Raw genomic sequence first — 25,407 nt, 5'->3', positions numbered from 1 at the left:
GAAATGCATTTACTTCTAACTCTCTGCTTCTGCTCAGGGCTGCCGCATTGAGCCCCAGGTGGACCCCTACATAGTCCTCAAGGCCCAGGGATGGTGAACTCCCTCCCTTGGGCCCAGTCCTGCCTGATCTCGACTCATCGCCCTTTCAGGGAAAAAATGCCAGTCCTGCAGTAGATCTCACTCACTGCCACGGAGCCAGTGCCGACTCACAGGGGCCCTAGAGGACCGGCTGGAACTTGAGTTTCCAGGACTGTAACTCTTTATGGGAGTAGCGAGCTCCCTTGTTCTCCCGCGGAGCGGCTGGAGGCTTTGAACGGCTGGCAGTAAGCAGCCCAACATATAACCACTATGCCACCCGGGCTCCTCTGAGCTAGCTCAGTGCTTCAAAAACCCCATGTGTCCCCTGCATGCCCCTGCCCCTTCCTTTGGGTGCCCCTTTAGGGCTCGGCTCTGAGCCCAAGCCAAGCAGACAGAGGTGCCCCAGAAGATAGGGCTGGCGGTCTCCTTTCTAGGCTGGGCCACAGTCTTGAAGACCCTGTGGGGAGGTTCGACTCTGAGCATGTGGGGTCAGGATCCACTCAGCAGCAGTTACCAACACCAGCAACCACATCCCGCTGGGCCCCAGTCCCACAGGATGAGCAAGATGGGGGGTTTGTCTCCCTGAGACAGGTGGAGAAACTAAGATCCAGGGGAGCTGAGCTGTTATCAGCATTATCAACAGCCACCACTGTCTTCCCAAACAGACACCAAGCTCACGCATCATCGAGCCCATGCAGACCCACAGCAACCCAGTGAGAGAGGGTAGAACCGCCCTGCGGGTTCCTGAGAGGAGAAAGCCTCATCTTTCTCCCGTGGTTTTGAACCGCCGACCTTGTTGGTTGGCAGCCAAGTGCTTAACCACTATACCACCAGAGAAAGAGAGGTCCCCCCGGGACACGTTTTAAGTCCTGAGTCCATGCTCGTATCTGCGGTTTCCTGGAGGGATTCCCAGCATCCTCCTTGGCCTGGAAATCAATGATGTTTGGGTGGGATCGTGATGGGGCTTTAGTGAGGGATGAAACCCTGTCTGAGTCCTTGTGTCTGAGCTGCATGCCTGTCTCCTTCTAAGGCCAACCTTTCCCTACCCGCCCTGACACCCACCTTCCATGATGCCCCGAGGAGCAGCTGGAATGGTTTTTGTAGAGGAAGGAAGGGAAACAACGCCCCCAACCCCCGGCCCTGCCTGCCTGTCTGTCTGTCTAGGCAAGCCCAGACCCTAGACTTTTGATGCATTTCCTCCCAGACTTTGCTTCCGCAGGCAGGGTCCTGGTCACCGTCTCAGAGTCCTGTTGTTGGCCCACCATAACCTGAGCTCCCCATACCTAGAGCCCGGCCCCTCATGGGAGGGGGTGTGGCCTTCCTTAATGTGGGCCAGGTGACTGGAATCCATCCCAGTTGCCCCTTGAAGACCTCCTCTGTCTCCAATATTTATGGCCAAGCAAATGTGGGGGGGGGGGCAGGGGGGTGGGACAGCATTCCTGGGCTTGGTTTCTGCTCCTGATGGCAGTCTCCGGGCCTTGGCACAAAAAACGCCCTAAAAAGTAGATGATGCCTCACCGGTCGGTCTCTGGGGCTCTCACCCTTGGGTGAGGAGCTTCCTCGGAGCCCAAGTCCCTTGGGCTCTGAGAGGCTGTCCTTCCACTAGACCTCACCCGGGCAGGGGGAGCAGCGAGCCAGGTGACCCATCCATCCATCCCCAGAAGGGAACTTCAGAGAGGAGACAGCACGCAATTGATGGGACTTTGACAAACAGCCGATGCAGTTGAAGGCATGGTGAAGTCAGCCGTAAATTCCCAGGCAAAGGTGGTGCCCCCACCGTGAAGACCCTCAGACTCAAGTTACAAACAACGGACAGCTCTAATAGCTCACTGCCATCGAGTCAGTTCTGACTCACAGCGACCCGATAGGACAAGGCAGAACTGATCCCTGTGGTTTCTGAGACTGAAACTCTTCATGGGAGTAGACAGCCTCCTCTGTCTCCCAGGGAGCGGTTCATGGTTTCGAAGTGCTGATCTTGCAGTTAGCAGCCTAAGACGTAACCACTGCACCACCAGGGCTCCCAGACAGGTCTAATGAGAGAACAAGAAACCCCGTAGAACAGCCAACAGTTTGCGTCTCAAAGGTCAGTGCCTGCTCCCCGAGCAAGTTCAGGTTCAGAGGGCAGGAAGGCCCAGTAAGGGCACATGGACACCAGCAACTCAGGGAGGCCGTGAGTGGGTGCTTTGTACACGGCGGTGCGGCAGTCCACGGCAGGAGAGAAAGGGTTTATGAACTGTTGGTGGAAAGCGGGTGTGCTCCGCATTCCTTGGATTGCAGCCGCAGCTTCCTGTGGCCTCTCCCCCCATCTCCATGGTTCAGTCTCTCTTTCATAAGGACAGCGCTCAGATTGAATTCAGACCACCCTCATCCATATGACCGTCTGCTCCTTTGACCAGTACTGTACTCAAAGACTCTATTTCCAGTCAAGGTCATGGTCACAAGGACAGGGCATGTCAGTCGATCGGTGTTGTCCAGTCTGTTCCCCATGTACAATGGAGCTAAACACTGCCTGGCCCCGTACCAGTCTCACACATGTCATTCTGCCGGAGCCCCCTGTTGCGGCCACTGTGTCCATCCACCTCATGGGAGGTCTTCCTCTTTGTCACTGCCCCTACTTTACCAAGCCTGGTGTCCTTCTCCAGGGACTGGGCTCTTCTCACAACTTGTCCAGAGTGCGGGCAACGAAACCTCACCGTCCTTGCTGCTAAGCTGCACTCTGCCTGGGTTGTTTCTGTTTTCGTTCCCAAGGCCGAGGTGAGGCGCCCTCTGACAGCAGCCCTTCCTGGTGTTTTAAGTCACCTTCAGCAGCCCCGCAATGCGCAGGCATCCATGTCTGCTGGTCCTCCCCTCCCTCCTTCACAGTCTCGCTGTCCCCGCATCGGAGGGGATGGGAAATGCCACGGCTTGGGCCAGGCACATCTTAGCCCTCGGAGTGACTGCTCTCCCACATCCCTTGAAAGGAGGAAGGGGGGAGCACGTAATCACAGCAGCTCTGCCCAGTGCAAAATGACGTTTGCTTTCTCGCGGGGGAGGGGGGCTGCTTCCAAGAGCGCTCACCGTGGCTCCGTGTGAAATGAGCCCCTGACATCAGTCTTCCCGCTGGTCGCACGAAGACGCTCACTGGCCCAGTCGGGAGGACGTGGGCTGTCTTCCCGTTGAGTTGTGACCCCAGCCAGGGCTGCAGGCTTTGCTCTCCATCAGCAAGGGCGCCTGGTCCTCCTCACTCTCAGCCAGCAGGCTTGCATCGTCTACACGCCCCAGGTTGTCAATGAGTCTCCCTCCAACCCGATGCTGACAGGCCAGCTCCTGTGAGGACTTGCTCAGCATAGAGACTGGATACGCACCCCTCTCCTAGGCCCTAGTTCTCTTGGGTCCGTGCACGGGTTCTTTATGAGCACTGGGGTTGGAGCCAGATCTTTCTGCCGGCCACCAGGGGATCCGTGACAGCAGCCATGGTTTACAAAGTGGGCTTCCTTCATCCACTCACCAAAGAGGAATTTGTTCTGGTGGGCACGCCCCTGCCCCCACTCCCAGTCTGGGAGTCCTGTGTCTCACCCACAACCTCGGGTCCCCACATGCTATTTGACCTTGTTGTGTACTAACCAACACAGGTCCTATGCACCCGTGTGGCCCCTGAAGCCACCCTGGTGGCTGTCCTCTCCTGGCCAACCTCCCTGTGGGGCGTGCGGTGGCAGCCCTGGCTGGAGGCTCATGCTGACTCTGGCCCGTGCCCTCTCCCTCCTAGTTCCCAGGCTCCCTTAATACCCATGAAGCCATTAAATATTTAAATCCAAGCTGTGTGGTGGGCCAAGTTGCCCCAGCAACAGCTCAGCATGTTGGGGATGGATTTGCATATCTTTCCCTGGTGTGTCCTGCTTATAGTTCCAGGCCCCCGGGGTGGGGGGCAACCCAGCCAGCCCACACCACTGCCATTCGACTGTGCCAACTCAGAGTGACCCTGTGGCACCCGAGTGCACATAGGATCAGCACCATGTGTACCTGGGCAAGGCAGCTGGTAGTGGGGCCATGGGTCCATGTCAATGTGGGGTGGGATCAGAGATCCAGTCTGGTAGAAACTGCTGGGAATTAGGCGATGGAGCCTGAGGCTGGCTGGGGACTGTAGGGGGACAGTGGGTGGCAGAGTTGGTGTCCTATCAGTGTTGGGGTGGACAGGCATCATTTCCCGTTTGCCTAGAGAAAGATGGGATGAGATTCTCTGCTCCTGTAAAGAGTTACAGTCTTGGAAACCCGTAGCGGCAGTTCTGCTCAGTTCTATAAGGTCACTATGAGTCTGAAACAGCTCAGTGGCCGTGAACGAGTGGAGAGGAAGGTGAAGCTTTCTGCTCCCATAACGACTTAAACTCTCAGAAAGCCGAGCGCGCAGTGTTGCCCTGTCCCATAGGGTCGCCCTGAGTCAGAATCAACCGGATGGTAGTGGGTTGGGTTTGGGCTTGGGCCCAGAGCCCTAACCCCCCAGCGAGGCCCCAGAGGTCTTCTCAGTCTGAGTCTCTGGACCTGGTGCCGGGGTTCTCTGAGGAAAGGCTCTGGGGTCCCCCGCCTTGAGCCCACAGAGTTCAGATCTCAGGGTGGTGTCCAGGGATCTGGGTTCAACACCCCCCTGAGGGGTTCCAACACTGCTCTCCCCAAGCAGACAGCGCCCACAGTCACCCACAGAGGCTCCTCCCAGGTGCAGCCTCTCCCGCTGGGGGTCTCACCAGCCTTTTCACTGCCCCCACGCCCACTGCTCCACAGGCACAGGTTCCGCCTTTTGGCAGGGGTGGGGCTGAGGAGGACGGGTGACCTCTGTCTGGGGATACATGGGAATTGTTGGGGGGTGAGTTGCTCTGAGGCACAGATGGGGTGGGGGAGACTGACATCATTTCTAAAGCCAGAGTTCTCATCCCAGGCTCTACACACACCCCAGAACTCCTGGGGAGCAGGGAGCTTGCAGGGTGGGGAATGAAGTCTTTGACATCACTAATGGCTAACCGAAATTGAGCATTTTTTCTCCACGATGGAAAGAGGGTGTGTGTGTGTGTGTGTTTGTGTGTGTGTGTGTGTGTGTGTGTATGTGTGTGTGGTTGGTTTAGCAGTGCTAGAGGCTTTGGATGGATAGAGATCCACAGACATGGTCCCATCCCCTGAGAAGTGCTGTCGTTAGTCACCTGAACCATCCTGGCTTGTGGATGTGAGGACGGAGTTTCCGCAGGCCACATGCTGTCCCCTTCCTGAGTGCTCGCTGTTGCTAACAGCAAAGCAAGTTTCCACAAGAGGGGCAGGGGCTGTTGTCCCAGAGGCCTTTGCAAACAGGCCGTCTGAGCTCAGCATCCAGAGGCAAAAGCTGGACCCGTGGGCCTCTACCTGGGGTATGTCCAGTCCAGGTTCATGGTGGGAGTGGGGCAGGAATTATGGTGAGGGTCCCTCTGGGGAACAGTGTCCATGCCTCTGAGGACAGCCAGGGCCCAAAAGCACACATTTGGCTGCTAACTGCAAGGTCAGCAGTTCGAAACCACCGGCCACTCCACGGGAGAGAGGTAAGACTTTCTACTCCTGTAAAAAGTTACCGTCTTGAAAACCCAAGGGGGCAGTTCTACCCTAACAAGTCACTATGGATGGAAACCGATGAGATGGCAGGGAGTGAGTGAATGACAACCCCCGGGAGCCTCAGTTTCCCTAACAGTAAAGGGAAAACCCACCCCCAGGGGCTGGTGGAGACCGTCAATAAGGTAACCCATGTAGACATGCTTCCAAAGTCCTTGTCACTTCAGAGCTTTGTCTGAGTGGACTGCCGGCTAAGAGGTTGGACACCAGGCACTAGGCCTGCCCCCCACCTGCCTCCCACATTGCCCCCTGGACCATCACAGCCCTTGGGTAGGAGGCTATAATTGAGGCTCCAGCTGCCTCCAGTACAAGCTCTGCCCAGGGTGCCCACCCCCTAGGAGCCTAATTAGATGGTGTTCCTCGCAGCCGTGCCCACGTCTCTGCATCATAACGTCGCTGGCAGGTCAGGATTTGGGGGCAAATGCTGGTAGATGACTCTGCTGACGGGCCAGCAGGCACGGTGGCAGCTTTGTGCCCTGATGGCAAGGCCGCTGCTGCTTCTCCAGGCCCAGCTCTGTGCCCGGACACCTGGGGGGACCCTGCTCCATCCCTCAGGTCTGGGGTGCCTTAGCCCTCTGCGCCTCTGTTCTCCTTTCAATTAAAGGGAGCAGCGAACCTAGGCTATACATTATCATTGTTCTTCTGGCGGTTCGATCGTGACCGTAAGGAAACACTCCTAACCCCATGTCTCTCATGATCACAGGGCTCTGTTAGCTGGCCCCTCCCCTGCCCTGGCCCCAGCCCTCCCTGCCACTGACACCCAGACCTTGGTGTCTGGTTCTGCCCGGATGCCCCAGTGCTGTGTTAACACAGCTATTGACACTCCAACAGGAGCACTGGGCTTGCTGGCTCCCGCTAGACTGTGAATAAAGTTTCTGGTGGCGCCACAGTTAAGCCGTCAGGGGTGCCTCGGAAGACAGGCCTGGCCATCCCCTTCCGACAGATCACAGCCTTGGAAACACAAAGGAGCGGTTCTACTCTGGACTCCTGGGTGACTATGAGTCAGGGCTTAGTTGATAGCAGCCCACTCTGAGTGGTGGAGCTCTGGTGGTGTAGTGGTTACAGGTTGGGCTGTGATCCACATGATCAGCAGTTTAAAACCACTAAGAGCTCTGCTGGTAAAAGCCTAGGCTTTCTACTCCCATAAGCAGAGTTTCAGAAACCCACAGGGGCCACTGGGAGTCAGCATTGCCTTGATGGTTCTGTGTGAGTAAGTGGTTGAAGGGACAGTGGACCAGCCCAGGCTGAGAGGTGGAGGGACACTGGGACCTGGGTCAGGTTGAGTGTAGAGGGACAGTAGGGCCTGGCCAGGCTGGATGGTGGAGGGACAGTGGGGCCAGCCCAGGCTGAGTGGTGGAAAGAGAGTAGAGCAGGGGCCAGGCTGAGCAGTGGAGGGACAGTGGGGTCGAGCCTAGGCTGAGCAGTGGAGGGACAGTGGGGCCAGGGCCAGGCTGACACCAGCAGCTCTCGGTGAACAGAGGAGGGAGTGGAAAGTTCCACCTCCGCCCTGCTGTCTCCCTTGGTCCTCACTGTGAGGAGGCTGGGAACAAGGTCTGAGACAGGGGCGGGGTGGTGGTGGTGTGGCTGGCCCAGGCCTCCTCTTGGCCCTAGACCCCAGTGCCCTCACTGGCTGGGTGCCAGCCGCTCACCTCTGAGCACAGCCTGACACTGGCTCCCCCTGCCCATTTGTCTGGCTCTCTCTCCGCAAGGCCTGCCCAGGGCCTGGGGCAGTGGAGGTAGCGGTGATTTATGGTCTGTGCTATTCTTCTCTATCACAGGGCCCCTGTCAGGCCCCTTGGTACTGCAGATGGGGCTGTGCGCCCTGCCATCTGGGGCGGTGGGGAGGGGTGGGATGAATAAAGCTGTCTGGCCCTGGCTGGGGCCTGCTGAGAGACCCCTGAGGCTCTGCGTGACCCCCGCTCTGCCTCTGCCCCTCTCTGGGCCTCAAGGCTCCCATCTGTCAAAGGATGGGCAGGACGGGGGTCAGCTCCCAGGATCCTTGCACCAGGGAGACATCTAGAGGCTTACAGGACTCAGCCTGGTCTCCTATCCTGTCGTGCTTGGGGACAGGTGGCTTCTCTTCCCACACCCCCACCCCCATGTATGAGAGATGGCAGAAGAAATGCTTATCAGAGTCTGGCCCGTGGCAGATGTTTTGGCCACCTGGTTCCCTGTCTTTCCCGCCCATGGTGTTCTAAATTCTCACAATCACTTTTGGCTTCCAAACAGACCATCCCCTTTGCCAGGGGAAAACCCTGCCATCTGGGGGAGGGTCTGGTCTCGGGGGAGGTGCCCCTGGCTCCTGGGCCTTCTCTGCCACATGATGATGGGCGGTGGGGGCAAGCCAGGTTGTCCTCTCCCAGCTGCCCCTGAGGGCAGGTCCTCCTGGTACCAGAAAAACAAGAGGAGCCAAGCTTTGGGCTGGAGGCACGAAGGGGTGTGGAGGGTAGAGGTGGTAGAGGGTGGGGGAGGGGAGTATTCTATGGGGCCGCCAAGTCCCTCACCCAGAGCTAGTTGGCCTCCAACACTCAGGGAAACTGAGACGCTGGTAGGGGACTGGTCATGCTGGGGAGCAGAGGTGGGAAGGCACGGGATGACAGGGAGAGGAGGAATCCAGTAGCCGCCTCCTAATTGCCCTGGGCCTAGAGCAGGATGTGGGTACAGCCCCTGGCCGAGACCTTGGGGCTCCCACTCCAAGGCTGTAGGGACCCCAGCTCTCAGGAAGGTGTCTGAATCAGCGCCACCCCTAGACAAAGCTCCAGCCCCAAGTTCCTTGGACTTCGCCTGAACCCAGGGGCTTCTCCCTCAGCCCACTGGGCTCCACCTTGCTGGGAGCGTTCTACCCAGGGCAGAGAGGAGTCCATGGGGTTCTCCTCACCCCAGGGCAGATGACAGGGGAACCCTCACTGTGTGGGAGATGGAGCCTGGTACCTATGCATCCCCTCCCTGGCTCCCTCCCAGCTGAGTTCTCATCTGAAGGTGAAAAATGGGTTGGGCCTCTTGGGATGACTGCTCCCCAACACACACACACACACACACACACAAGGTTCCAAGCTCACCTTTCAGGTTGTGGTCAATTGGGTCCCATACACGACCACAATGTCTAAACAGCTCTCGTACACAGGGAAGCGGAACTGTTCACTTGTAAGACGACTGACTTCAAGAGGTGATGGTTTGGGTTCAAGGTTGCTCTCTCAAGGTTATCATTTCATAGAGTCTGGAGTCCATGAAAATGTGATCGGGGTTGATCTTTCAGAAGCTGATTATCAGACCTTTGTTTCAAGGTGCCTGTGGGTGGACGCTGGTCTCTTGGCTGTCAGCCAAGGGGCTAACCCTTTGCTCCACCCGATGGGCCTCTACCCAACAGTGAACCATGCTTAGTGTCTCCATTGCCTGGCACATAGGAGATGCTCAATATATGTCTCCTGAGTAAGGAGGGGGGTAGATATGGGAGTGGTTGGGTGGCTGGGTGAGTGGTTGGGTACTTGAGTAGATGAGTGAGTCTGTGAGTGGGTGGATAGGTGGATGGCTGGATGGATGGCTGGATGATAGATGGGTAGATGAAGAGGTGGGTGGTTGTGAGTGATTCGGAGTTGGGTGAATGGATGCATGAGCGGCTGAGTGGGTACAAGGAATCTTCACCCACCACCCCTTCACTAATCTGATAAGTAGAAATCTGGACAGACTCGGAGAACCTCCCCTTCCCTCCTTGTGGAATACCCATGCTCCCCTGGGCTCTGCAGTTACCTGGGCTGTGATGGAGCAGGAATCACCACACCACCTGTGCATGTTTGGCTTCTAGATCCAACCTCCATTCTGATGCTGGGAGCTGAACGTCCTGGTAATCTTTATGCAAAGCTAAGGAATTCTTTCCGGGATCAAATGTCTCTCTCCTGGGAAGTGGGGTTTCTGGGGAAAGGGTAAAGAGCCCTGGGACATCGTGTTACATGTTGGGCTGCCATGAGCAAGGTGAGCAGTTCAAAACCACCAGGCACTCTGAGGGAGGAAAAGGAGGCTTTCCATCCATAAGGAATTACAGTTTCAGAATCCCACAGGGGCAGTTTTACTTTCTCTCACAGGGTTACTATGGGTCAGAATCAATGGCAGCGAGTTTGGCAGGCTTTTTTTGAGGAGGGGGGTGGGGTGCAAAGGAGTGAGAGTTTGACCAAACAGACCCTAGTGACTCTTTTCCAGCTGAGCCATTCTTTCTGGGAACCCCGTAGCATCCAGATGTGTGTGCCACTCACCTCCACTGCTCCCTCCTAGCTCACCAGCCCCATCCAACAGCACAGCTTCCAGAAAGCCCATGCCCAATGGTGCAAATGTCTTACAGAAGCTGCAGTTCCCACTCAGCCCCAGAGAGGGCACCCAGGAACTACCAGCTGGGCAGAAGGTGGGCACCCCTGGCAGGCCGTCCCAGGCAGCATGGCCCCAGGTGCAGGGAGCTTTTCATTAGCACTAATGGGTCCCGGCCCAGCGAGACACTCGGGCTGACTGTGCGTCAGCGGAACGGGTTTTCATAAACAGCGTCTACATGGGGCTGCCCCGGTGGACTCCCTGTAGCCACTGGGCATTTTATAGGACATGCTGGGCCAATAAAAGAATATCCGAGAACCCCTCTGACCCATAGACCCCACGCTGCTGAGGCTCAACGAACCGCCCAGGTGAAAAGCAGACAATTGCCATCCTGTGTGTGGGCCCCTCCAGCCAGCCCGCTGAATCCACCCCTGCCAGCGTCTTTCTGGGCCTGTCTCTGGCTTCCTGAGTCATGGCTAGCTCCGTCTGTCTCCCCGCCTGCCTCCATCTTCCCACCCCTCCTGACCCTGCCTCATTTTACCCCCCTGGCCCGTGAGGCCCCTCTGACCTCATTTGACTGCACTCCAAGGACCTGTGCTCACTTCCTGTCCAGGTCGCACGCCGGAGGTTTCCTCGAAACGGCAGAGGCTTCGTCATGCTGCTGTACACTTGATCTCCCAAACCATGACTCACGCCATCCAGTCGATGTGGGCTCAGGGGACCCTACAGGACAGGGCACAGCTGCCCCATGGGTGCCCAAGACTGTAACCCAGCAGCCCACTGGAGGAAGAGGGGATTTAAAGGAAATGGACATTCAGGTCCCCGTGAGCTTTCTGAAGCCCCCTCCTCTGTCCGTAGGCTGGTTGTGGAGGTCCCAAGGCTGAGTCCTTGTCTCTGAGGTCAAATTCCAGCCGGTGCGACCCCCCCCACACACACACAGCCCCCACCCATCTGCCAGGAGATGTTCTCCCGCTGCCATGGGGCTGAGGAGGTTTCAGTAGAGCCTCCGGCCTAACATGCACTAGGAAGAAAGACTTGGTGATCTACTTCTGATAATAAGCCAGTGAAGAGTCCGTCACAAGGTCAGAAGTTCGAAACCAGCAACTGCTTCTCAGAGAGAGACATGGCCCTCTACTGCCACAAGGAGTTACCACCTCAGAAACCCACAGGGGCAGTGCTACAGCGTCCTCTGGGGTCGCTGTGAGCCAGAATCGAGCTAATGGCAGTAAGCTGGGTGGGGTTTTGGGGGTTGTTTTTCCAGCAATGTCCCCCCCCCAACTCCCCTCCCCCGGCCTCACGGTCAATTTGCTCCCCTAGAGAGAGATCTTAAAGAGCACCATGATGACAGCCCCCCAAACCTCTCACCCACAGCCATCGAGTCAATTCTGACTGCTAGTGAGCCAAGGAGGCAGAGCAGGACTGCACCTGTAGGGGTCTGCAGCTGGGGGTCTGTCTAGCAGCAGAGAGTCTCGTCTTTCAATGAAGAGCCCACTCCAACCCCAGGGCTCAAGGCCAGGGTTCTCTGCTGGTCAACCCAAACTGTGGCTTGGTGGAAAGAAGGCTTCCGCGGACATTTTGCATTTACAGTTTAAAGATGGTCTCAGGGCCATCAGTTTGGGGTTTCATCCAACCACCGTGGGGGTTCATCCTGAAGCCCTGGGGCCCATGACAGTGGGGCCTTCTGTTTGGCATTTTCAATGGCTACTAATTCATCTGAATAGAAGCCTCCCGGCAGCCTTTGAGAATAGATGTAGCAGCAGCCTGATGTGAGCAGGAAAAAAAACCCCAACTCCCCCATGCCCAACCCGCTCCCTGAACCCTTGGCTCTGAGCCCTGTCATAGAGGGTCTAAACCACCTGCTGGTGGAGCTAGCTGCCGCCCACCCCCTGGGGTGAGGCTGGGGAAGGGGGACAGGGATCGTTTCTTTGCGGGGGCCGCAGCAGGGCACCTGAGGCCGCCTTGCTCTTCCACAGGTGGAGAACCATGGAAGGTGACTGTCTGAGCTGCATGAAGTATCTGATGTTCGTCTTCAACTTCTTCATATTTGTGAGTATTCCTGGGGTGTGGGGCTGCACTGGAACAGAGCTAGGAGCAGATCTGTCCAGCAAGGGTGTCATGACGGGGAGCCCCTGTCCCCAAGTTCACCCTTTGACACCCCCCCCCCACACACATCCCATCATAGGAGAGGGTCTCTGCACACACAGACCCAGGCTGGCTCATCCCCCTGGCAATGGGGGGGGGGGCTCAGTTTCAGCCCCTGTTTTGGGATCTGACCCCCAATGGGGAGAAGGGAGGGGGGTCCCTAATGGAGCCACACACAGCCCTGGGCAATGGACACAGCAGTCAGAGGGGCTGAGCCAGCAAAGCCTCCTGCTGTGATTAGAACCACCTCTAGCACTGGGAGACCTGGGTTCAAATCCCAGCGCTGCCTCTTACCACCTATGAGATTTGAAAGTCGTTGCCTGTCCCCGAACTTCGGTGTCTATGTCCCTTAAATAACGAAGAAGCTTCAAAAAGTTCTTGGAAAAATTCCCCAATCGTTCAATTCCATTTCCCCACCAACTTTCTGAAGTCCCCGTGTATCAACCTGAGCAGGTTATTTGGAAAACCCCGCAGGTTTAGGTGACCAAGTGCCTGGAATGTGGCTGCCCCTCAGTAGCCTAGCTTCTTCTACATCTTTCTCCCAAGGGGCAGTTGGCAGGTTTGAACCGCTGAACTTGGCAGTTTGCAGTAGAGTGCCCGTGCCAGGGAGGGCTCTTTGCTCCTCTGAGGGCACAGAGGGGTTTCAAACACCTCTTCGGATCACCAGGAGCTCTGGTGGTGTAGTGGGCTATGCTGCAAGGTCAGCAGTTCAAAACCACCAACGGCTCCCCCAGAGAAAGAGGAGGCTCTCTACCCTGGTAAAGAGTTCCAGTCTCAGAAACTCATAGGGCAGGCTGCTCTGCACTGCAGGATCACTGTGAGTCGGCGCAGACTTGACAGCAGGGAGCTTGTTTTGGTCTTGAGCCTCCGGGTGGTACAAAGAGTAAACTCAGTTCACAGGGAGGCCCACCCATGGGGACCCTGGCAGAAAAGCCTGGCAATCCCTCCCAGCTGCCACGCAGTTCACCCAGCTCCATGCGTGTCAGGGCACATTTGTGGCCATAGGGTCTTTAAGGCCTGGTTTTCCAGAGGTAGATCACTGGGTCTAGTTCAGCCTAGTCCTGCTTCGGTCTTGCTGTGTGATTTCAGCAAGCCGTTTGCCCTCTCTGGGCCTCTGTGTAGAGCGAGAGGGTTTGGACAAGAGGGTGTCACAATCCTCCCGCTCTGGCGCGTCCAGTGAATGTAGACATGGCCCGGGAGTGCCCCAGGCCCGCAGCTGCCCAGGGTCAGAGACGGGAGGTGGCAGTGTGGGTTCCACATGAGGGCAGAGGAACTGGATGCATTTGAAGTGATGGCAGGCCCAGCTGGGGCGGGGGCTCATGCTGTGGTGGGGACTGAGGGGCACAGCGTGCTGTCTGGGAGTGTGTGACCTCAGCTCTGCCTCTTTCTTCTCCCTCCTCCAACTGGCCCGGGGGAGCAGCTGGGCGGAGCTTGCCTGCTGGGCGTCGGCATCTGGGTCATGGTGGACCCCACTGGCTTCCGGGAGATCGTGGCCACCAACCCCCTGCTCATCACGGGCACCTACATCCTCCTGGCCATGGGAGGCCTGCTTTTTCTGCTCGGCTTCCTGGGCTGCTGCGGGGCTGTGCGAGAGAACAAGTGTCTGCTGCTGTTTGTGAGTATAGAGGTGGGGCCGTGAGGGGCAAGTGGGGCAGGGGTGCGGTTGTCGTGGGGGGCTGCTGACCTGCAGACCCTGCAAGCCCTCCTTCCACTCAGTCAACTTCCATCAGCGCCACCAGAGGGGTGAGATCAGAGAGGGTCAGCGACTTGCCCAGAGTCCCACAGGGAGTCGGAGAGGAAGGCAGAGGTAGAACCTTCACAGCCACAGGCCACTCAGGAGCCTCACTGGTCCCTTCCTTGGGTTCTGGGTTCTTGAAATGACGTCCCTTCCATTCTCCCGCTTGTCGCTGCATCCCTCCAGTTCGGCCAGGGCCCCTGATCTCATGGACACCTCACTGGTCTCTAAACTCTGGAGAGCTCACACTGAGGCCTGAAACAAGACCCCCTCACCTCCAAGAATGACACAGTCACCAACCTTGGCCTTTTGGGACCCCGTCTTTGAAGTCAGATTCAGCACAGGATCTATGCCTGCAATTTGGGCGAGCTGCCTCTAGGTGGCACTGGAGTGGCCTTATCCCTCCGGTCCGAAGCACCAGGCTTCTCCAAAGCAGGGTGGACCAAGAGGACGCTTTTCTACTGATTAGCATTTCAGAGCTTGGATAGGCTGACACGGCGGCTGCAAGCGTGGCCGTGGCTGTGAAGACAGCACAGGGCCAGTCTTTCCTTCAACTCAACAGCACCTGGCACATTATATAACCCTCGAGTAAGATAGGTGAAAGAGCCCTGCCTAGGGGTTATGCATTGGGCTTGCTAACCAGAAGGTCAGCAGTTCAAAGCCACCAGCCTCTGTGTGGGAGAAAGACGAGGCTTTGTACTCCTGTAAAGAGACGCAGTCTTGGAAACCCACAGGGTCGCTATGAGTCGGCATCCACTCAGTAGGTTAGTGATAAGAGAGCTCAGATGACTAGCTGGCAGGGGAAGGGGGGGGGGGCACATCACTTCATAGATTTCCAATGGAGGTGATATGGTTTACGGCTCTTTGTTTGTTACTTTAGGGATCCTTGGTGCCTATTACAATGGGCCCGGGCCCAGGGATGCACCAGAGACCAAGCAGATGGTCACCTCTCTCATGGACAGACAGCTGGAGGCCTGGGTTTCAGTGTGGCCCCTGCCCCGTCCCCTAACTGTGTGACTCTGACCTAGCATGTTTCTCTCTCTCCGAACGTTTGCATCTGAAGCTCGGCTCTCAGTGGCACTGAGGCGGTGGCGGTGGGGATTCTCGTTCTCCGTGGTCTTTGGTGGGTGGGTCTTTCCTCCCCTGAGACGTCCTGTGGGAGGGACTCCGGGTAGAGCCCAGGCCCCCTCAGAAGCAAGTTAAAAGCAGTCAGGCATAGAGACATGTGTGGGTGCCTGGGAGAGCTTGCAGGTGCTCCTGGGGCTGGGTCTGGGGGTGGGTGGTAGCTGGAGGGTAGTGCTCAGCTAGAGGCCTGATGGCAATGCTTTCCAGTAGTGTTTGGCAGGCAGAGATTCCGCGAAATGCCCCTCCTGAGATGGAACCCCGCTGTTTGCATAGCGTCACAGCCTGCTTCTCCGTGCCCACCTTCCAGAGGGACGTGAAACCGACTACCACCTGTGTGACATAGGAGCCCAGGCCCTCTGCTCATCCCCAGTGGAAAGAGGGGCAAAGGAACCCTGTGCGCGTGCACCCCCTGGTGGCACCACCTGACCAGTGGAGTCCAGTGGGACCTTAGGAAGGGGCTGGATGTGGGTCCCGGGGCGCACAGATAGCCTACCACCCTCCTCACCTCGTTCCTCCGGGGCGCATTCATTGTTAATGGACTGGTCTGGAAGCCAAGACAGGAAGCCAGGCAGGCACTCTTGGCTGGAAGCAGGCTAGGGGCCACGCCTGGCCTCCCCTCGCCAACCACTTAAGTCCTCTCGAGCTAAGTGACTCCCTCCAAGCCTGCCAGCTGGGCAAGCACACCGAGACCCAGTGCACAGAGATTCGCCCCAAGTCACTGGGAGGGAGTCATGACAGCCGCCACGCTGGGGTCTTGTCTCCTAATCATATGCTTTCCCAGCCTCTCCGGGGGCCTCCTTTCTCTCTGTTGCTGCTGTATCCATCTGATGATCTCTGCCACTCTCTTCTCTCTCTACCTCTGTGTCTCTGTCCCTGCCTTGCTATCTCTGCCTTTCTCTTGATTGTTCACAGTTGCTCTGACCCCAGTTCTCTCTCTCGCTCTCTCTGTCCCTGCCTTGCTCTCCTGTCTTTGCTCTCCTCCCCACCTTCCCCTGTCATCCCTTCTCCTATTGTGTCGGGGGCCTGCTGGGGAGGCTGGTGTGGGTCAGAGTCGGGGGACACTGGGACTCAGGACTGGTCCAGGCTCTGCTAACCAGAATTAGACTCTGACGGCCTCCAAGTTACATGCAAAATGCTACGAGAGAGAGAGAGAGAGAGAGAGAGAGAGAGAGAGAGAGAGAGAGAGAGAGAGAGAGAGAGAGAGAGAGAGTAGGGAAAGGCACCAGAGCTTCTAAGTTTTCAAAACTCTGTATGACCTAAAAACCAAGCAGAACCATATCTCTCTTCTAACTGGACCTCTCGGTGTGGAGTATCAAGTCTCACTCTTGATGGTCCGGTCCTTCTGGAAGCTCAAGATTGCCTCCTAGACCTGCTTGGAGAGAGGGGCGAAGAGAGAGTGGCTTTACTCACTTTAGGAACCTGGAGAAAGGAGGTCTGGTGATGGGGGTTAACTGGGCACTCTCTGCCCTGAGGCTGAAAACCCCACATGGTCTTGGGGCCCCTTTGCCTAAGGAAGAATGAGCCTAATGACCAAATTGGCTAACAATCAATTTCTCTAAGGGCACTCTTTCGGTCAACTTTTCATTTCCACATGCACTCGGACGGTTTCAACCTATAAGTTCAATCAAATCGACTGCGGCTGTGGAAAGACGCCATGCATGGAGAAGGGCCATCAGCTGAGCTTCAGTTCCTCATGTGCAAATTCAGGTTGAGGCTGAAGAGACTTACACCTGGTCCATGAAAGCCAATGTATGACCTTGAGAACATGCCACCTGGGTTTAGAGAGCATCTCAAGAAAAAATAGATTTGCCGCAGGGAACACTGGTGACCAAAGGCAAAGCAGTCATGGATGACATCCAGAGCAGCACACATAAAGAAAGCCAAAGGCCATTAAAGAGGCAAAAGGGAAAAGATATAGAGATATAAATATATATCAGAAGAGACTGTCACTTGCTCTTGAAGGGAGGGTGGCTAACGGGAATGGAAGATGGAGTAAGAGACCTGAACAGAAGATTCCAAAGGATCGCTCCAAACTCGCTGCCATCAAACCAGGTATGATGGGCCAGGGTGGCACTGCCCCTGCTGGTGTCTGAGACTTTGATCTTCCCAGGAGTAGAGTGCCCATCGTTCTCCTGTGGAGCCGCTGGTGGCAAGGTCGAATTGCAGCTCCATTTCTCACCCACTAGGCTAGCAGAGTTTAAGTGAAGGATGGAAATGAAATGTGCAAAGACCTGGAATTAGAAAACCCAGAGGGAACAGCACGCTCAGCCATTTCTCAAGCTGAACAAACAAAAATTTGAAGAAAAAAAGTCAAATCTCAAGTTGCGCTACTGAAGGGATTCTATAGGCAAAAAAAATTGAACAATACAAGGGGTATCAAAAGAAGATGGAAGGAATACACTGAGGCACTGTGAAGAAAAAGAAAAGTAACAATTGTTCAATCATTTCAAAAGGTAGCGTGTGATCAAGAAACAAAGGCACTGAAGGAAGAAGTCCAAGCTTCACTAAAGGCATCAGCCAAGCACAAGGCTCCAGGAATGGACAGAGTACCAACTGGTTCATGTTTCAACACATGGCTGCAATGCTGGAAGCACCCCTTCATCTATGTCAAGAAATTTTGAAGGCAGCTACTTGACCATATTTGTGCCCTTTCTGAAGAAAGGCATCCAACAGAATTGTCGCTGTTACATAATCCACTGTCAGCTTGGGTGAAGGGCTGGAGTCTAGCCTGTCCATCAGGTCATAGCCAATGAGGCCTCCCTTGGTGTGGGCTAGCCTTCTCCTAAGGATTCCGGAAACTCCTGTCTTCCTCCCTGGAGTCAGAACACACATGCTCTATGCTATACATTCCTGTTGACAAGCCCATGGAGACACACTGATGGAGCCAGAGCCCTGGAGCTGGAGGAGCTGCGTGGAGACTCACACCAACGCTGAGATGCTTCCACTGCCACTGGGTCTACAAGACTTTCTATCCACCGGCCTGTGATCTTCCTGCATTCAGCACCATTGCATGTGCTGTGTGAGTCTAAAGAGGAATTTATGGACTAGACTCGGACATATGGACTAACGTTAGACTTATGGACTTGGCTGGGATGTTGTCTTCATGTAAAATTACTCTGTAGTATAAAGTTTTCTCTTATACATATATGAGTGTCAATAAATTTGTTTCTCTAGTCAACCTGGACTAACAGAAGAATTCAGAAAGTTTCTAAAATTGCCATTAATATCACATGCAAGTAAGATTATGATGAGGATAATTCAGAACTGATTGCAGCAGGCCATAAACGGGGAGCTGCCGGAAATTCAACCTGGATTCAGAAGACGGGGGATCACGGCTGAGGCCGGATGGCTCTCAGCTGAAAGCAGAGAACACCAGACAGATGTGGGGTGCTTTCACCGTGTGCAAAGCATTTGACTGTGTATACGTTAACAAACTCTGCATAAGCTCGTGAGAAAGGGGAACACTTCACTGTGCTCGTTCAGAACAAGGGGATACGAAGTGGTTTCTAATCAGGACGGGTGTGTAGCAGGCTTGTATCTGCTCCTGCATAATTACTCAATCTGCGCCTTGAGCAACTGACCTGGACTAAGCTGGACCGCATGAGAACGGTCCTTCTATGTCAGCAGTTCTCAACCTTCCAAATGCCTCCACCCTTAATACAGTGCTTCTCAACCTGTGGGTCAAGACCCCTTTGGCGGTCAAATAACCCTTTCACAGGGGTTGCCTAAGACCATCGGAAAACACTTAGAAACTGAGACGCCACGCCTCTATCCGGCTCCAGGCGGGTCTGTCCACATGCCGGTGCACCCACATGTGGGGTCACCACAACATGAGGAACTTTGTTAAAGGGTCGCGGCATTAGGAAGGCTGAGAACCACTGCTTTAATACATGTCCCCAGAGCAGCAGTTCTCCACCTTCCTGATGTCGTGACCCTGTCATACAGTTCCTCATATTGTGGTGACCCCACCATAAAATGCTTTTCGTTGCTACTTCATCACTGTCATTTTGTGACTGTTATGAATCATAATGTAAATATCTGATAAACAGGATATATTTTCATTGTTACAAACTGAACATCATTAAAGCATAGCAATTAATCACAAAACAATATGTAATTATATATTGTGGAATATTTATTTCTGATGACAAATAAATGAAATTTTGTCTTGAAGCTTGGTGTAGCATGGGCAACAGCCTTAATATGGCAACAGTAAACTACATTGCTACATTTTGCAACAGTATACGGAAGAAGTCAACCTCAGGGCGGAAGTTGAGATCACTTCTTTCTTACCAGCGCAGCCTATCTGCATGTGGGCAGACTGCCTGGAGATGATGGAGGAGCGGTGTCTTGGTTCCTAAGACCATCAGAAATATGTGTTTTCCAATGGTCGTGGGTGACCACTGTGAAAGGGTTGTTTTGTCACACACACACACACACACACACACACACACACACACACCCCTCAAGGGGGTCACGACCCACAGGTTGAGAACCACTTCTCTAGAGTACTGAAAGGCAAAGATGCCCCTTAAGGGTGACGGCACCCCTGCCCAAGCCACGGTATTTTCAACCGCCTCATATGCATGCAAAAGCTGGGCCACAGATACGGAAGACCCAAGCAGGAGGAATGGATTTGAATCATCGTGTTGGTGAGGAACACTGACAGTACCGTGGACGGCCAGAAGGACAGACAAATCTTGGAAGCCAGGATGCTCCTAAGAAGCGAGGATGCGAGCCTTTCCACAAGTACTCTGGACTTGTTACCAGGAGGGGCCCGTCCGTCCCTGGACAAGCGCGTCCTGCTTGGTGAAGTCGAAGGGCATCGGAAAAGAGGAACACCCTGGACAAGCTGGATGGGCACCGTGGCTGCGCCCATGGGCTCAGACCTACGAACCGTCGTGAGGATGGCGCAGGAGCGGGCTGGAGGTCTTTCCTGCCGCTGGGCACAGAGTCGCTGTGAGTCCAAAAGGACCGGACAGCAGGCGCGTGCCAACCACTGACTGTTGGAACCCAGTCGTGCCCGCTTCCTTTTGGGCTCACCTTTGAATGTTTCAAGGGTGTTTTGTTTTTTTTTTGTCTTTAAGCCAATTCATCCAAAGCTTCTAATTTCTTAAAAGTGTTCTAACACGGGCATGCTCAGAAGGAAGCGTGCGATAAAAGGAGACGTGTGCGTTTCAGAGATCAATGCGCTGAAGTGCACGTGGCGAATGTGAATTTGGTACCGTTGGTTAGAAAGGGGAACCGCGCGTAGATGTGCCCACAGGTGGGCGGGTTTAGCAAGGAGACCTGGAAAACACACCCAGGGAGCCCGGAGCACGGCCGAGCCCCGAGCGCATTCTTCCCTCTTTGGCAACACGGTGAAGTCCGTCTTCCGCAGGTCCTACCTTGCGGGTAGGGGGTGGGGGTGGAGGTGGTGGTGGAGGGGGTGGGGGTGGCGCTACACAAACCCAGTGGGGGAGCCCCTGGTTCTGAGTCGCGGCGACTCCGTTGGGTCCTTATAACTGCGCCAGAATGTCTTCACTGGCTGACTTTTCAGAAGTCGCCAGGCCTTTCTTTGGAGCTGCCTCTGAGTAGACTCCAACTGCGGCTGGTTTTCAGCAGCGCGCTCACCCCTCGGCACCACTCAGAACTCCGCTCCAGCCGAGCAGCTCCAGGATGTCTTTCCCCCTGGAGAAGGAGTGGGCAGAGGCTGTTCGTGGGCACGCAGACCCTCCCCCAGAAGGTAGCACTGAGAGGCAGGGTCTGTGGGCCCTTCCTCTGAGGAGACCCGTTTTCCTGCCCACCAGCTACCAGCTTTCTTTCCTTAAAGCTTCAAACTGCTGACCGTGCCGCCCCGTACATACTCACTCCACCCGAGGGCTCCCTGGCCCAATAAAAATCCGTTCAGAGAAGGGAGCTGTGTTGGAGGTTTTCTTGCCTGTGATCTTCATGGGAGCAGATCACCAGGCCTTTCTTAGCGGTGCCCCTGGATGGGTTTGAACCACCAATAAACCATTAGATTCCTGGTGGAGGGCAATCCGCTTGCCCCATCCAGAGAGCTCTGTAGATGGTGGCCGGGCTCCCTTTTCTAGAAAGCGTCCATTGCCAACACCGGTCTCCTGGAGGCCACCACGCTTGCTTTTGATCCTGATCCCCCATCTGGGCAGCCCTGGGGGCCGTGCCAGCCTGTGCTGAACCCCTCACCCACACTCTCTCAGTCAGCCCCGCCCTGCCAACCCAGATCGCCCTGAGAACTGCCTGTTTGTTCGGGGCGCCCAGGCACAGTCAGCAGCTCCAGCCAGCTCGCTGCTGCTGTTCGGAGGATGGAAAGCATCCTCAGGGTTGCTCGCTGCCAGCCTGAGGACCTGGCAGCGGCTCCACCGCGGGGGCCAGAGGGCAGGGGTGCCTTGTGAGATGGAGCGAGCCGGATGGCCATCCGTCACTGGCCAAATGGAAATGCCAGCAGCCCTGCCAGGGGCTCCGTCACTGTTGTGCAGGGAGAAGTGGAAAACGAAGCCCAGGCCTGCCAGGCCCTGTGGGCTGGGCAGCTCTGAGGTCCGTGGACCCTGAAAGCCAGTCTCCACTTGGGCACCAGGGATGACGTCAGTGTACACGTCAGGTGGCCACCCCCTGTTGTCACACAGGCTTTGTCACACCCACCAGCGAACCTGGATAATAAACCAAAACTGGTTCCTGAGCCAACAACCCCCGCCCCATGCTGCCCACCTCCACCAGGGCCCAACATGTCGCCGAATGTCACTGCTTCCAGCTGTTGCCAAGCTGCTGTGACCGCAGCACCCCATGTCCTAAAGAAAGCTCCCTACCCACTGCCCTGCCCTGTGCCATGCTTTCAGCCTGGCTGTGCTCAAGCCCGTTGTTACAGTTGTTGTGTCCGGGAGGGATGTGTCTTGGGGAGACATGCCCTTGATCACTGGCCCTCTGCCGCACCAGCCACCAGGCCCTTTCCCAGCCTACCAGCCTGCCCCGATCCTCCGTCTCAAGTCAGCAGGGGAGGTCCCGCCACCCTTGCAGCCGTGGAGCACGCTGACTATGTTCCTTCTAGGACTGGTCCTCCTAGCAGCCCATGATGTAGCAGGATAGCAAGATCCCTACCATTCATTCACTCATTCATTCATTCATCTCATCATGGCGATAGCTGTTGCCCAGGGCAGTGGGGTGCCAGAGACTATGGACCTGCAGTCCCGGTGCTCAAACTAGGGGTCTAGTGGGGATGCTTCCCTCTGCTGGGGAAGTCCGGAGATGCGTCCCCCAGGAAGGTGGGAGGAGCCCCACTCCTGGGCTGGAGTTCTGAGGAGGTGGGGTGGAGCAGGGAGAATGGGAAGGTCATCCAGCAGAGGGACATGGCGCATAAAGGTTCCGGTTACCTGGGGGGCGAGTGGGGCTGAGGGGGCTGTGAAGGTGTTGGACCCTGGCCCTCCAGTGTTCAGATTCTGGTGGACACGTGTCCCCCTCAATACTGCTCTTTCACTATCGCTGGAGATAAGTGTCACCTCCCATTCCTTGTGGGAAGGAGAGGCTCAGAGACAGGAGGTTAGGCAGGCCCAGCAAGTCTAGCAGTCTGCTCAACACCAGCTGTCCAGGTCCCTGAGCTGGTAGCACCTGCCTGACTGGCAGTTAATATAGAATTGACCCTGCCCTATGGTAACTCTGTGCCACAACAGAAGGAAAGCTTGCCCACCCTGGGCCATCCCCATGATCAGGGGCTGAAGAGACCACTGCAGCCCACTGGGTTTTCAGAAACAGATTGTTAGACCTTTCTTTCTAGTCCATCTTAGTCTGGAAGCTCCCCATGAAACCTGCCCAGAATCCTAGGAACACACAAGCCTCAAATGACCAGTCGGTGTCCAAGTGTGCTAACCAATGGCCATCAGGTTGATTGATGCTGATACGTGGGGACCCTCAGTGTGGCCCCGTAGAGCTGCACCCTGTAGTGGCCTCAGTGCTGACTCTTTCAGAAAGAGATCACCAGGCCTTTCTTCCGCAGTTCCTCTGGGTGACTTCAGACTTCCTACTTCCAGACTTGTAGTTACCAACCAAACTCTAACTTTCTGCAGAACCTGGGAACTGCAGGACAGCCTCAGTGCCCCCTAAATGTGAGGGAGAGGGGCCCTGAACTGGCTGGTGAGGCCTACAATGCCCACAGCCTTTACTCTCCCACTGCAGGGCAGGCCTGCTCCGGGGTTGGTGGAGCGGCGGGAGGGAGGCGTGTGCATCAGCAGTGTCCATCCAGACTCCCCGGGAGAGTTGGCCACATTGTGCACTGCACAGGGAGCCCTGTCTAAAAGGCACCATGTACAAGATGGCGTAGGTCCGTGGTTCCCTTTTCCACACATCTGTTCCACCCCTCTGGGCGTCAGGAATGGTGGGTTTGTTATGAGAAGCGTCTAGTGGACGATGGTGGAGTGTTTTGTTTGTACGCAATCAGTATTTTATGTCAGTTTGCATGACTGACATGGGGTGCCATGAAACACCACCTGGCGAGCAGCCGCCCTGTCCCCCTGCAGCAAGCCCTGCCTGTCCTAAGACACCCCCACCCCCACCACTTCTTCTCTTGGCAGTTCTTCCTGTTCATCCTGCTCATCTTCCTGGCGGAGCTCTCAGCGGCCATCCTGGCCTTTCTCTTCAGAGAAAATGTACGTACTGGGCTCCCTCTCAGACCCTGGCTGGCTTTCCCCACCCTGTCAGTCAGGGCTACCCACCCCCGGTCTGGGGAGGGGGGAAGTGCCCTGCATCAAGCTGCCCAGTCTCAGCTCATCTCTCTCTATCCCCAGCTCACACGTGAATTTTTCACAAAAGAACTCACCAAGCACTACCAAGGCAACAATGATACAGACGTCTTCTCGGCCACCTGGAACTCGGTCATGATCACAGTGAGTGGGACCTGCCCCCTGGCCCTGTGAGCTGTCAGCAATGACCCCCATGTAGCCAACATCTGACAGCCTCTACATCTGCCACAGTTCCTGTGCTCGTGGCAGACATCAATAATCAATCAGGGCACTCCACCGAGCCCAGAGCTGACCTCAGAATCATCAGCACCCAGACAGCATTCTGAGCAGCCACTGCCAAAGGATCACAGTTAAATATCAAGATGAAACCTGTTTGCTCTCCCAAACCAATGTCATGATCTGGATGCTAATTGTCATAACAAACAAAACCATTTATCACTGAATTGAGTCAGATTCATGAGGAGGCCCCTGTGTGTGAGGTTTCCAATGGCTGATATCTTTCAGAAGTAGATTGTCAGGGCTTTTGTCCCGGGCTACACTGAGTGAACTGTCCACCAATTAGGGTGGCAGCCACACTTGCACTCCTTGCAGTGGCCAGAGGCTTCAGTCATGATCTCAGCATCTGTCTCCTGAGTACATCTATCAAGGAGTTCTGGTGGTATAGCAGGCCACACATGGAACGACCAGGCCAGTGGGCAGCTGTTCCAAAAGAGAACGTTGAGGCGATTTGCTCCTGGGAAGATTTAAAATCCCAGAAACCCACAGGGGCCGTTCCAGTCTGTCCTCTAGGGTCAGCATGAGTCAGGAGTGACTCGATGGCAGTTAGCACTAGCAGTGAGGACCAGCAGTGAGCACTAACAGTGAGCACCAGCAGTGAGCACTAACAGTGAGCACCAGCAATGAGCACTAACAGTGAGCACCAGCAGTGAGCACCAACAGTGAGGACCATCAGTGAGGACTAGCAGTAAGGACCAGCAGTGAGGACCATCAGTGAGGACCAGCAGTGAGGACTAGCAGTAAGGACCAGCAGTGAGGACCATCAGTGAGGACCATCAGTGAGGACTAGCAGTGAGGACCATCAGTGAGGACCAGCAGTGAGGACTAGCAGTGAGGACCAGCAGTGAGGCCCAGCAGTGAGCACCAGCAGTGAGCACCAGCAGTGAAGACCAGCAGTGAGGACCAGCAGTGAGCACCAGCAGTGAGGACCAGCAGTGAGCACTAACAGTGAGCACCAGCAGTGAGCACCAACAGTGAGCACCAGCAGTGAGCACCAGCAGTGAGTACCAGCAGTGAGCACCAGCAGTGAGGACCAGCAGTGAGAACCAGCAGTGAGGACCAGCAGTGAGGACCATCAGTGAGCACCAGCAATGAGGACCAGCAGTGAGAACCAGCAGTGAGGACCAGCAGTGAGGACCAGCAGTGAGGACTAGATGTGAGCACTAGCATTGAGCACTAACAGTGAGCACTAGTAGTCACAAAATTGGGCTCAGAGAGGTTGACTAGTTTTCCTGCAGTCACACACCAAACCGGAAACTAAACTCCCTGCCATCAGGTGATGCCACCTCACAGCGACCCTGCAGAACAGGATAGCACTGCCCTTGTGTGTTTCTGAGACTAACTCTGTACAGGAGTAGAAAGCCCCATCTTTCTCCCGAGGAATGGCTGGTGCTTTTGAACTGTTGACCTTGCAGTTAGCAGGTA

General features: G+C 55.6%; 1 protein-coding gene across 1 annotated transcript in view; it reads left to right on the top strand.

Moving 5' to 3' along the window:
• Positions 1–11,951: 11,951 nt before the first annotated feature.
• Positions 11,952–25,407, top strand: part of TSPAN18 (tetraspanin 18) — a 21,187-nt gene continuing 7,731 nt past the window's right edge. The window contains exons 1-4 of the mRNA XM_075545844.1: positions 11,952–12,021; positions 13,538–13,732; positions 23,539–23,613; positions 23,752–23,850. Coding sequence (XP_075401959.1) covers positions 11,959–12,021; positions 13,538–13,732; positions 23,539–23,613; positions 23,752–23,850 — 432 coding nt within the window. The 5' untranslated portion in view covers positions 11,952–11,958. The remainder of the gene's footprint in view (positions 12,022–13,537; positions 13,733–23,538; positions 23,614–23,751; positions 23,851–25,407) is intronic.

The sequence above is a fragment of the Tenrec ecaudatus genome, chromosome 4 (assembly GCF_050624435.1).
Source record: "Tenrec ecaudatus isolate mTenEca1 chromosome 4, mTenEca1.hap1, whole genome shotgun sequence".
NCBI classification, from domain to species: Eukaryota; Metazoa; Chordata; class Mammalia; order Afrosoricida; family Tenrecidae; genus Tenrec; species Tenrec ecaudatus.
This window is presented reverse-complemented; position numbering and strand designations above follow the sequence as displayed.